The following is a 14051-nucleotide window of genomic DNA, read 5'->3' on the forward strand; positions in this document are numbered from 1 at the left end:
TACTGCAGGGAAGTTCAAAGGGCCATTATTTCTGCTCTCTTTTATAGCTTAAAAGACAGAGTGTGGTATTAAATCTGCAACTGTGACAGTATGATACAAGATTTAAGAAAAAAGCTATATAACTGAAAATATAAATACAAGACTCTTTTCTTTGATACTAATGTTCTATTCAGTATCTGTGCTGCACACACAATTCATTACATCATAAGTTTTTTTTTTCAGCTTTAGGTTTACTTAAAGTGATGTTACAAAATGGAGAACTGAGGCTGGATTTGCAGCCTTTTCTTTTATACATCCCTGCTTTGAGGGCGGTACTCAGAGCTTGTCCCTGTGATACAGGCTGGGGGTCCCCTGGCTTCATACATAAATACATAACATGATCATAATCATAATGAGACTAATCTTGGCTACTGAAGTGTCTTCCGTTACAGAGAAAGTTAATAAAGGGGCTTTTGCTTATGTCAGCCCTATGAAAGAGATATGCCAATATTTGGCAGAATGTTAGCAGTTGAATTATATTTTCCATAGTGGTCAGAAATACTCTGAGGTCATGTGCAGTTACATTTTTACATATTGCATAGTTAGTTTGGTTGAAAAAAAAAAGACATCCTTCCATCAAGTTCAACTAGAAAAATAAAAAAATAATAATAAAACACCATCCTGGACCCACACATATTATAGTTTATCCAGGGTATGGGTAAAATCTTACAAGATTAAAAAATACAAGTGCAAAATGTGCCCTGTCTGGTCATATACACACACAATAAAGATTGCAACCAATGTCCAATATAAGGACGTAGCACTAAACTCGTAAATAAGTATTAGCTAATTAGAGATTGCAAATGAGTCACAAGGGGCTAGGTTATAATACAAAATGTTATTGCATTAATTATGGAACCTGTAATCTTAGTGCCTGAGAGTGCTTCCATCTTGTTCTATTTTGTAATTTTAATGCGTTTCTCTTCAGAATATTTTAAAACCTGTCCTTTTCTGTTCTTTTTTTTTTGCAGTACAAAAATCTCGTATGCGTATAGGTGAGTTTCAAAATAAGCATGGTAAAGTGTGTGTGTGCGGAAGGGTAGGCTTATCTGTGGGTGATATCCTATGGGTGATATACTTCGTGCCCCTGTATGTAGAGCTGGCACTGGAGCATGAATATCTACCGGTCCTTGCTCCAGCTTGCATCCAATAGTATTTGGGAATCATATAAAAAAAGCAAAAGCAGATACTTACCCAAGGAGAGGGAAGGCTCTGGGTCCTATAGGACCTTCCCTCTCCTCTACCCGTCCCCTTGTTGCAGCGGCAGCTCCTCTGTTTGAATCCCCTGCTGTGGGGGAGTTTTGAAGTCGTTGGGAGTCAAATGCGCGAGAGAGGGCGCTCACGCGTGTGCAGTATTGGGCACTTGGGCTCCCAAAGACTTCCGAACTCCCCGTGGTGGGGGATTGGAGCCCAATTTGACAAAATTGGTTGAACACTGCTACCGGCGGGGAGCTAGCGCTGGAGAGCGGACCAAGAGAGGGAGCAGGAAGGCTCTATAGGACCCAGAGCCTTCCCTCTCCTTTGGTAAGTATCTGGCTTTTTTTTTGTTTTCTGATTCCCATTCACTTTAAACCCGACAACTAGTTTAGTGTGGTCACATAATACCTATTTTTAAAGCTAAAATTGGGGGGAGGAGGGAGCTTATCTGCGGACGGGCCTTTGCGTATAACGGTATAAATGGTAAAAAGAAGCCAAAATAGCTGAGAAAACTGGCCTGTGTCACTTCGTCCATTTGCATCTAAATTACTTGAATGCCATATACATGCTGAACTCAGCCATTATTTATCTGCTAACTCCCTGCTTGATCAGTTCCAGCCTGGCTTTCGCGCGAACCACTCCACAGAAACAGCTCTTACGAAAGTGCCAAATGATCTTCTTACTGCTAAATCCAAAGGCCATTTTTCCATAATCTACCTTCTTAATCTGTCATCAGCGTTTGATACTGTTGACCACACCTTACTCTTTCAGATACTTTCAGCTATAGCCATAATGCTGGGAATACACGATGCGTTTCTGCTGCTCAATTCTCCGCTCGATCGTTTTTGCTGCTTGATTCTCCACTCGATTCTCAAATCTTCCGCTCGTTTTTCGTATCTTTTTCCATTCACTTCTATCAGAAATTGAGCGGCAAAACGATCGAATGGGAGATTAGACACGTCGGAAATTATCTATCGAACCATCTATCTATGGCAGAAACGAATCGTGTATTCCCAGCATTAAGCGCCTTTCTCTCTCCTGGATATCTTTCTATCTCTCTGGAAGGTCTTTCAGTCTCTTACTCAGATAAGACCTCTTCTCCACATCCTTTGTCTGTGGGGGTACCTCAAGGCTCTGTCCTTGGCCCCCTCCTCTTTTCCATCTACATACACGGCCTTGGCAACTTAATCAACTCATTTGGTTTTCAATACCACTTATATGCTGATGATACACAACTGTACCTCTCGGCCCAAGGCCTCAACTCCCCACTCACACATGTTCCTGACTGCTTGTCTGCAGTATCCGCTTTCATGATATCTCTCTTTTTAAAACTTAATAAGAGTAAAACAAAACTAATCATCTTTCCACCATCTCTGTCTACTTCTCTGCTTGATGTAACAATAAATATTGATAACAACCCTATAACTTCAGTTTGCAAAGCACTGTGCTTAGAGGTAATATTCAACTCCTCTTTCTCATTAATTCCTCACATTTACTTTCTAACCAGCTCCTGTCATCTCCAACTCAAAAACATAACCTGCATCTGACCTTTTCTCACTCAGTACTAAAATGTTAGTACATGCTCTTATAATATCTTGTTTTGGCTATTGTAATATACTGATTTGTGGACTATCAACGAACCCGACTGGCTCCACTCCAATCTGTACTGAACTAGGCTGCTCGTCTCATTCAGATTTCTGTTCACTCTTCCTTTGCTGCTCCTCCCTGTCAAGCTCTTCATTGGCTGCCATTTAACTAAATGTTACACTTCAAGCTCTTAACCCTAACCTACAAGGCTCTCCACAATCTCTTTCCCCTATACATTTCCTTACTTGTTTGCAAATACCAACCCAACCACAATCTCAGATCTGCACGCGACCTTCCTTTGTCCTCCTCTATATTCACCTCCTCGCATTCACATATACAAGATTTCTCATGTGCTTCACCCCTCCTCTGGAATGCCCTTCCATAACACATCTGTCACTCACCAACCTTTGAAATCTTTAAATGCTCCCTCAAAGCACACGTTTTCCAGCAAGCCTATGATCTAACTTAGGCCATTCCCTCTTCGACCTTTGATTACGTTGCACCCCTCACTAGATAACGTAAAAACACATAGCCTGTATGAATACTGTATATTACCCCACCTCTTGTTCTCCCCATTACTTTAGATTGTAAGATCGCAAGGGCAGGGCTCTCACCTTTTTGTATATTTGAAATTGCTATTCATTTTGTATCTGTTATACATTTTATTTATCATGTGACATTTGTCACTGTAATTACCAATTCTGTATTTTGTACCAGTGTCCATATTTGTTGTATTCCATTGTCTGTATTATTATGTACACCATGTTTGCTTTTCATTCTTTGTACAGTGCCACAGAATATGTTGGCACTTTATAAATCCATAATAAGAAGGATGCTGATAAGGTTTGAGTGCTGGAAAATTCAAAGGGTCATTATTTTTAAAGGCTGCAATTCACTAATGCTAAGTACACACCATACAATTGTGTGTTAGATAGATGGTTCGATGGATAATTTACGTCATGTCCGATATTATTTAGATCGTTTTTCTGGTCGATTTCTCATAGAAGTGAATGGAAATAGATAAGAAAAGATAAGAGAATCGAGCTGGAAATCGAACGGAAAATCGTTCGGATGGAAAATCGACCCAAAAAAAAACGCATCGTGTGTACCTAGCATTAGATCATGGTAGTGAAGATAAGGCAAGTGAAAACTTACAGTATCACCACACATCAATCAGTATTTTTTTTTCAAATAGGTTTTGTAATCGAAGAAATTTTCAATAACACAAAAGCTTAACCACTTAACGACCTCCTAACGCTGATAGGCGTCGGCAGGTCGAAGTGGTGTTACCATGAACGAGCGGCCGTTCCATTTCAGTTCACGGAGGGCGTCACCGTGAACAGTTTGCGAGCCGCCGATCGCGGCTCGCAGGCTAAATGTAAACAAGCGGGGAAGAAATACCCGCTGTTTACATCACATGGCGCTGCTGCGTAGCAGCGCCGTAAAGGAGATCGGCGATATCCGGCCTCTGATTGGCCGGGGATCGCCGGCATCGGATAGGCTGAAGCCTATCCTAGACGGCGCAGGACGGATATCCATCCTGCGTAGCCCATAGGCTGTGGGAGAAGCAGGTAAGGGCAGAGAGGGCAGAAATCGCTGCGGAGGGGGGCTTTGAGGAGCCCCCTGCCCCCTAAACAGAAATAGAAGTGGTTAAAGGAAACCTGTACTGAGTAAAATTATTTAAAATAAACACATGAGGTAACTTCAAATGAACATTAAATAGTTACCTTGCAATCAGTTCCTCTCAGAAGCTCAACATTTTGTCAGAACTGAAAAATATCAGTTTCTGTCAGTTATATATCAGTTGCTGTCAGTTATAGCTGAGTGGACAACTGATATGCCCGGTAATGTCCATGTTTCCCTATGGTTCAAGTGGGCGATGTTACAGTTTAACAGTGTGCTGACCAGAAAGCTGTTATGGGGTAATGGCCATTTTCAAAATGAAGGACGGAGAATTCCCCTGATCACAGTGGACAAACAGGACGCGGGAGAGGAGAAAGAAATTGAGGAGTAGACTACACGGGAGGTAAGTATGACTTGTGTATGTTTATTTTGACTTTTAATGTTCAGTTCAGGTTTTCTTTAAGAAATCACTTATAACACCAAACAACAGTAAACAAAACAGCATTAACTGTAGAGAGATAACAGATGACAAAAGGAGTCGTTAGGCACTACTCCTTCTAGAACAGGAGTATAGAGGACATCTAATGCTAGGTACAGTACACACAATGCAATTTTCTGTTATGCTGGGTATACACGGTGTGATAGTTGTTATCAACCGAGCCGCTGATGGCTCGATTGATAATATTCAACCTGTCTGATCACTGCGGCGGATCGACTCCGCGCTCGATCCCCGCGGGCGGACAATGGAAGAAACGAGCGGCTGATAAGGAACTGCCCGCAGGTACGAGCGGGAATCGATCCACGCGCCAGCGCAGACGAGCAGGGACGCGCCGGCATTGAGCCAGTGGCTTGATTCCGGCACATAAACGCACCGTGTATGCCCAGCATTAGATTTACCTGCCAGATAGATTTTGTCCAACATGTTGGAAAAAATCTATCTGGCAGGTAAATCTAACAGAAAATTGTATGGTGTGTACCTAGCAGCCTTTGATGAATTGATGCCATGCTAGGTACACACCACATAATTTTCTGTTAGAGTCATCTGACAGGTAAATCTAACAGAAAATCTAACAGAAAATTGTATGGTGTGTACATAGCACAGTAAAATAAAATGACAGTAGGTTAAAATAACAAAAGCAAGAACAATAAAGCTATCAACAGCCATGACACCGTTCCAGACCAAAGAACAGGTCAATCAAAACTTATATGGTGTATGTTCTGTAGATGAAATCAAGTGAATAGAGAGCTGGAAAACAGGTATGTATGGATATCGGTATGAATATCAGGTTTATCTAGGAACAAAGGCTACCTACTTTGACCCATGTCCTCTTAAAGTGCGCACACACTTTACGCCTGATTGTTGTTTAAACTGGTCGTCTGAACGACTTGAAGTGCAAACAAGTCGTTCAGACGTCATGTACACACTGATCAACAAAGCGTCTGATGTGCCAATTTACATGTCGTTTAACCAACTTGATAGTGGACAATGGACTGGATAGAAAAATGCACTAGATCAAACAACTGTATGTTTGAACATCTATTAGTTGGACAAACAACTGAAAATAGTTTGTACACATGTATGGACCTAACAGTCGTTTGAACGACAGTTGGTCCAATGGATCCGCTAAGCGGATCAGACAAACCGGCTGTTATCAGTCACTCGAAAGCGCGTACACACATCCAACTTGTCGTTCAGACAACAAGTCGGATTACAAGTTGGTCGAAAAAGTTGGTCATGTGTACGTACCTTTAGAATATTGACATGGTAAAGTAGCAGCAATGAGTCTTACGAAGCAGAGAAAGCCCTGGGGAGGTGGAGAGGGGAGGGGGAAGTTTGTCAGAAAAAGTCACTGGCCTGGCTTGTGCATGCTTTAGATAAGAAAGGAGGGGGACACAGGAGAATGGGGGGAGCGGTGGCCATCAGGACCGCTCACCATACATCCCGGCTCCCTCCGTTTCTCTTAAGGGTTTCGGCTCTGGTATCCTTTAAGTGTTAATTCACCAAAGAATTAAAAACACCAGAAAGAATTGTCTCTTGGGTGCATGGAGACATCAAAATACATATTATTTGAAAATTGTTCACAACATTCACATATATAACCAATGAAGCATCAACCCCCATGCCCCCGCCCGATTGACAGTGGCACTTTACGCAGGCGCAGTAAGGACGACCTCGAGGTCGGCCTCCGCACCGTGCTGAGAGCCCAGGAAGGCGGCGGAGAGCGGAGCGGTCAGCGTGGGACAGTCGGCTGCAAGGGGCTGGAGAAAGCCCCAGGTGAGTAAAGCTGATTTTTAATTTTTTCGCTGATGATTCATTTAAAGAGGAACTGTAGTGAAAATAACATCATTAATAAAATTGCTTATTTTTTACAATACTCATTTATATAATATTTAGTCAGTGTTTGTCCATTGTAAAATCATTCCTCTATCTGATTTACACTCTGAAATGTATCCCTGGTGGTGACATCTTTAGTCCTGCCAGGTGCTGTACAGAATGTTCGTTACTTTCAGGGAGATATTGCTTACTTGAAAGTTGCATAACCATGCACAATGCAACAAGGTTCACAGACAGCAAACTGTCAGGGCCATGGTCATGACATCACACTGTGGGAGGAGTTTTGCCCCAATATCAGCCATACAGATCCCCCTAATGATCTATGCGAGAAAAGGTAAAGATTTTTCACGTGAAAGGGGGTATTAGCTACTGATTGGAATGAAGTTCAATCCTTGGTTAAAGTTCCTGTGGGCTGCAGTCCTTTATATTTTGTCATGCCCAAAAGAAATGTCCATAAGATCATATAAAGCCTTCATAAAAATAACACCACATAAATGTAAATAGATTAATAAATAAATATTCTGTCTACATGCACCAAAGAGACAATTCTTTCTGGTACGTTTAATGATGTATAATTGTTGGCATGGTGCATGTAGATGCCATTTGATAGGTTTAATTTGGTAATTATTGTTTTTTTTTCTAAAGATTTTTTCAGATGTTAGGTACCACAGGGTAACGCTATAAAAAGAAAGATATATAATTGACTAAAGAAGCTGGCCTTATTAATGTCTAGTGATACGTTTTCACAGTGAGAGTGTTATCGTAACTCTCCAGTCTTTAAAGGAAACATCCAAGGACTTTAAAAAAAAAAAACATCCACTTACTCCGGAGGCTCCCGGTCTTCTCCGCTGCAGAACCCGACCTCACCAGGTCGGGTTCCGGGTCGGCTTCTTCTGCACTCCACGGCACGGGTCACGTGGTCTGGCCAACGTCATCAGGACGGTACTGCGCCTGCGCAGTATGTTCCTGATGACGTCGGCTGGAGCACGTGACCCGCACGGTGAAGTGCAGAAGATGCCGACCCGGAACCCAACCTGGCGAGGTCGGGTTCTGCAGCGGAGAAGACCGGGAGCCTCCGGAGCTGCGGCGAGGGCACAGGACGGCTGCCACGGGCTGGAGGAAGCCCCAGGTAAGTGGATCCTTTTTTTTAAACTCCTCGGACACTCACTTTAAGTTATCACCTCTGTAGTTATTCTTAAATGCAGTGGATAGGGAAGGGAGGAGCACATACAGGCAGGATGAAGGCCCGTCCCTCCTCTGCCAGGAAGATTACAGCCAGCCTGCAGGAGGATTCTGTGTATGGAAGCCATGGAAGAAGAGAAAGAGAGAATGTGTTTGTGCGGCATCTATACCTTTACTGCAGCACCTATACCTGAGTAACCTATACTGTGGCACCTATACTTTGGTAACCTATACTGCGGCACCTATACCTGGCTAACCTATACTGGGTAACTATGCCTGGCTAACCTATACTCACCATTGTCATGCTGATCCCCCATTGTGTACCTCTGATAGCTTCCCCAGTTTCTTCTTCCATGTCCCTCGACAGATTTCCTTCTCCCTCTGCAATTACAACACATGGGGCTTGATTCACAAAGCCGTGCTAACTGTTTAGGCGTGATAAAATAAACTCGCGTGCAAAGTTTTTGCACATAAAGTTTTACGCGCGCAAATTAAACCCAATGCGACGTTTCACGCGCACCAGACTTTGCGCGCGCAAGGTGCTTTTCCCTCAAAGCGGTGCTAACCTACTTAGTGCAATGCTTATCACGCCCAAAAGTCTTTAGGCGTCCTAACTAGGTTAGCACCGCTTTGTGAATCAAGCCCATTGTGTTGATGACGTCAGGGCCACACAGCATCACCAACATATGGCAGCAAACTTTTTTTTTTTTGTATTGAATTCAATACAATAAATTGTACTGAATTCAATATAAAAAAAAATGATTAAAAAATGCTTGAAAAAGATTAGAACAACTTTTTGCACAGAAATCCTGGGTAAACTGAATGCCAGGGAGGTGAAAGACAGGTGATAAGCTTAGTGGATTGTGGTCAATGTTTACACCAAAAGAGATTTTAATAGGTGTTTTCTTTTCTTCAGCTAATAAAAGGGGAAGAATTGATGCACCCCCTTTAGGTAATTATACAACAGATATATTTTGATTTGTGTATTTTTTTTTGTTTGCGCATCTTGAACTATAGTTGTGGCATTTATCATAAAGTGAAGCAGCAGTGGATTGCATCCTTGAAAGCTGCATACAGAGATGTAAGGTAAGTATTTCATCTGCACTCTTGTCATGGTTCAATACAAAGATCCCCTGTACCTGCTTAGTTGTCTGAGCATTGAGGTCACGTTCTATGGGCCACATTATAAATAAGGCTGTGGCCACAAAAGGTTGCAACTGTGGAATTTCTTGTGGCTTGCTCACACCTAGGGCATTTTTGCAATTTTGGCAGCGTTTCAAATTCGCCCTATAAGCGTTTGTACAATGATTCCTTATGGGACAGTTCATATCTGTGCGTTTCGTCTGCTTTGCGCATGACCAAAGCACTGCCTGCACCATTTCTGGGGCGATTTTGCTATAATGGAAGGTATAGGAAAAGCGCAAAATGCTCACAAAATCGCTTTATGCAGCGATTGCATTTTCATGAATAAATACATTGTATTTATTTATTTCCGGATGAAAGAATTCACTTCCTGACTGACATAAGGAAGTGAAAAAACAGAATCGCTCTGCAAAAGCGCTTTACAAAAAAATCAGAGTGCGCAGGTAAGCGCCGGGAGGGGAAAAAAAATCACGCGAAAAAAAAATAAAAAATCGCAAAATCCGTCCGTTAGCGATTTCGATTTGAGATGTGAACAAAGCCATAGGGATTTTTTCGCATTTATTTTGCAGCACCCCTTCCATAGCTGACTATGCACGATTTGATTTTGTTTACAATTGATATTACATCGATTGACATTAGGATCAAGATTATTTTACAACAGACTTAAAGGTGGCCACACACCATACAATTTTTTAAATATCTTTTTAATCAAGAATTGCCATCAATTTTTCTGACTGATTGCAACATTTCAAAATCTGACCAATGTACCACACATATATGATCAATTTTCCCCAATTATAAAAAAAAAAAAAAAAAAAAAAGGATTGAAAAATCTGAAAAAAATTGCTTGGGTCTGTACCTCAAGTAATTGACAATCTACCACACACCATACAATTTTGACAAAAATTGATCATAAAAATCCAACACTCTCGATCTTCTTTTATCCAATAAAAACATGAAATTTGATCAGATTTCTCGAATGATTGAAAAAAAAACTTTTGATTTTCTGGGATAACCGATTGTAATTATCAAATTTGTGTAAAATTGGATATTTTAATTGTATGGTGTGTGGCCACCTATAGAGTGGTTTCAGCCCTTAATATGAATTGTAATTTCTTTTTTTTTATATAATCTAAAAAATTTTCCTTTTTTTTGCATCCACATAATTTACAACAGTTTAATACAATATCTCTCTACATTACAAATCTAAATCAGGTGCTAAAAATAGGTCATTCCAAGAAATCCACTCAGCTCCTTTATCTTTATCGTTCATTTTTTTTCGGGGGGGGGGGGGTTGTTTTTGCAACAAGGATGGCAGGGACTTAAAATATATATATATATATATATATATATATATCTCTATCTATCTATCTATCTATCTATCTATCTATCTATATATATATATATATACAGGTGGATGTGAACATTTGGGCAAGGTTGTTAATCGTGAAGATTTTCCTGTATAAATCGTTGGTTGTTCCAATAAAAAAAATGTCAGTTAAATATGTCATATAGGAGACACACACAGTGATATTTGAGAAGTGAAATGAAGTTTATTTATATAAAGCGTGCAATAATTGTTTAAACAAAATTAGGCAGGTGCATGAATTTGGGCACCACAAAAAAGAAATTAAATCAATATTGCGATCTTGGAAGAGAAAAATCATTTGTTCCATGTTTTCAATATGTTCCACACGTTTGATCCATGACTTAATTGAAGGTGGGGTAATAGATTTCCAAAAAAGTGGTATTAACGCTCTGGCAGCATTAATCATGTGGATTTTTATAGATTTTTTATATGTTTTTCACAGACTCAGGGGAGTCATACAGTAAAAATATCTCAGGGGAAAAGATCGGTTTGACACTGAGGATCTGTTCCATTAATTGTTGAATCTGAGTCCCAGAAAGATTTGATCAACGGGCAAGTCCAGAATATGTGGAACATAGAGCCCAAATGTGTGCCACATCGCCAGCAAAGGTTAGAGGTGGAGGGCAAGATTTTATGAAAAATCATAGGAGTTTTATACCATCGTGTTATTATTTTATAGCCCAGTTCCTGGATGTTGACACAAGGATCCCTTGTGGTTGAGGGTAAGAATTATTTGCCATTACATCCCACGTTTTACCCAGCTCCTCCTCCCATTGGGATTGGAACTTCAACTTACTGAACTCTGATTTAGGTAGAAGCATCTGATAGAGGAGGGAGATTAAATGACCAGGTTTGGAATTGGTAAGAATGAGATTCTCAAAGGTTGTTGAAGGTTTGGACCAATCAAATCTGGCCTTCAAAGAATTCAGAAAGTGTCTAATTTGGAAGTATTGCCAATGAGAGAGGGAAATATCCGATCTAAGGTCGGACATTTCTGAGAAGGATTTTATCGTTCCATGAGAAATAAATTCATGGACTCTTGGGCAATTAGAGGAGGGCCAATTTTGCAGGAATGGGATATCGTCAGATGCTGGGAAGGCTGGATTATTGCACAAAGGTGTCAATTTACCAGGGAAGGATGCCAACCCAACAGATGGTGTTTCCTCATTGTTTTGATAGTGGTGGCAAGCATAAGAGGATTAGACCAGGAGGCCTGTGCTCTTCCAGGCGTATCCACTCAACCTAGAACTTGTGTTTGTTTTGTAGCCAAGTCTTTATCTACCAGAACTCAGTTTTGGGGAGTTTGGGTATTTGACCATACAGCTGCTCTGCATAGCTGAGATGCCATATGGTATCTATGCAGGTCAGGCAGAGCCATGCCTCCTTCCTCTTTAGACAAAATCAAGGTAGAGCGTTTAATTCTAGGGGGTTTATTTCCCCAGATGAATTTGTTTAGGTTTTTCTGTAGGTCTTTAAGAAAAAAAGGGGGCAGGGTCAGTGGAATACACTGGCTGATGTAAAGGAAGCGGGCAATATATTCATTTTAACTGATGCCATTCGTCCAAACCAAGAAAGACTTTTGTGAACCCCATCGAGATAGGTCTGCTATCAGTTCCTTACCTACAGCTTCAAAATTGAGTGAAAAAAGATCTTTAAGATTATGGGGGATATTAATTCCCAGATACTTAAGGGACACCGTATTCCAAATGAAAGAGAAAGAGGATTTACAAAGGTTGACGATGGACACATCAAGGGTGACATTCAGGGCTTGGGATTTCGAGAAATTTATCTTCAAATTTGCCAAAAAGCCAAATTCTTCAAAGCATTTAATGAGATTAGATAAAGATATCAGAGGTTCTTGAAGATAAAAAAAAGGAGATCATCTGCAAATGCTGAAACAACATGGTAAGAAGTTCCTGTCCGAATGCCCTTGATGGATCCATCCCCCCTAATAGCATTTAGGAAAGGTTCAAGTGTAAGGATATAAATTAGAGGAGAAAGAGGGCATCCTTGTCTTGTACCATTAGAAATGTTCGATCGCTGAGATAATAAATCCATTTGCCTTGACTCTAGCCGAAGGGTTTGAATATAGGAGTTCGATCCATTGTTTCATAGATGCGCCAAAGCCTAGACTTGATTGGGTGGCGCGCAAATAGTCCCAACACCACCCTGTCAAAGGCCTTTTCAGCATCCGTGGAAAGAATAAAAGCGCCAATACCTTTCTTTCTCACATATGACATCATGCCTATCGTCCTCATCACATTGTCCTTGGCCTCTCTGCCGGGAACAAAGCCTGCCTGGTCTAATCCTATATGGTCAGGGAAGTGGGAGTAATCTTTTGGCCCAAATTTTTGCCAGTAATTTCGCATCAAGATTAAGAAGGGAGATGGGTCTATAATTGGAGCATAGTTGGGCATCCTTCCCAGGTTTTGGGATCACCGAGATATGTGCTTCTAGTAATTGAAAAGAAGGGATAGTAGAAACCGTGATGAAATTAAAAGGTGCTGTAAACACTGGTGCAAGGATTGCTTTAAAAGTTCTGTAATATTGGGATGTAAACCTGTCAGGTCCTGGGGCTTTTCCAAGTTTTTACGCAATGAACGCATTACTGGTTCATTGCGTAAAAATTTACGCATTGAACCAGTAACGCGTAAAAATGCATGTGTTAATGTTCTTGCACTAGCGGGAATGCGTAAAAATGTATGCAATGCGTCCCGCCGACCTCCCAGGTCGCCAAGCTGCCAGCGGGGGACTGGAGCAGCAGTGAGCGACTACGAGGGCACAGGATGGCTGCATGGGGCTGGTAGAATCCCCAGGTAAGTGAAACTCATTTTTTTATTTTGTTTGAACCTTCCCTTTAAGAGCTTTAACAGCAAGTAGAAATTCGTCTGTCGTTAGGGGTAACTCTAGATCCTCTCTATCAGATTGTGAGAGGTTTAGCATATTTCTGGAGAAATTCAGAGATTTTAGATTGTCTAGCAGAAGGATTATGTAGGTTTGATGCATGAGAAGAAAGATTATAAAGTGAGTGGTAATAATTTCTGAATTCTTCAGCTATTTCTTCAGATTTGACTAATTTATTCCCATTATTGTCTCTGATAGAGGAGATATTTGAATGGGTTACCCGTTTCCGAAGAGCTATCGCTAAGTATTTACTGCTTTTATTGCCCATTTCATAAAATATTTTTTTCCTTGACATCCTTTTGGCTTCTGTATGTAGGAGCAGGGGCGCCTCTAGGCATAGGCAGTACAGGCCATTGCCTGGAGGGCCATTGGTCCTGGGGGGCGCCATGTTGCTGGATTAAGCTCCACCCCCAAATTAAGCCCCGCCCTGGACTAATTCCTGTCTCTGTGGGTGTTCTATTACTTCCTTCTGCTGCATCTACTTAGCGTAAGTTGCAGGCAGCTGCCACCTCTGTGCCTTGTGCATCCTTCTTTCCTCCTGTGTGCCCCCTTATGTCCCTTTTGTGCCTCCTTCTGTCTCCATGTGCCTCCTTCAGCCCCCCTGTGCTACCTCTGCCTCCATCTGTGCCCCTTTGTGCCTCCTTCTGTCCCCCCGTGCCTCCTTATGTCTTC

At 41.4% G+C, this 14051-nt stretch overlaps 1 protein-coding gene across 2 annotated transcripts in view; it reads left to right on the forward strand.

The window, feature by feature from the left end:
• LOC137532541 (inter-alpha-trypsin inhibitor heavy chain H3-like) overlaps window positions 1-14051 on the forward strand; it is a 178777-nt gene that overhangs the window by 101919 nt on the left and 62807 nt on the right. Inside the window, exons 16-17 of one of the 2 annotated variants that reach the window (XM_068253151.1) lie at window positions 1011-1034; window positions 8880-8915. In XM_068253151.1, the coding sequence (XP_068109252.1) occupies window positions 1011-1034; window positions 8880-8915 (60 nt within the window). The remainder of the gene's footprint in view (window positions 1-1010; window positions 1035-8879; window positions 8916-14051) is intronic. The other variant, XM_068253152.1, reaches the window with a different exon arrangement.

Source organism: Hyperolius riggenbachi, chromosome 9 (assembly GCF_040937935.1).
Source record: "Hyperolius riggenbachi isolate aHypRig1 chromosome 9, aHypRig1.pri, whole genome shotgun sequence".
In the NCBI taxonomy this organism is placed as follows: Eukaryota; Metazoa; Chordata; class Amphibia; order Anura; family Hyperoliidae; genus Hyperolius; species Hyperolius riggenbachi.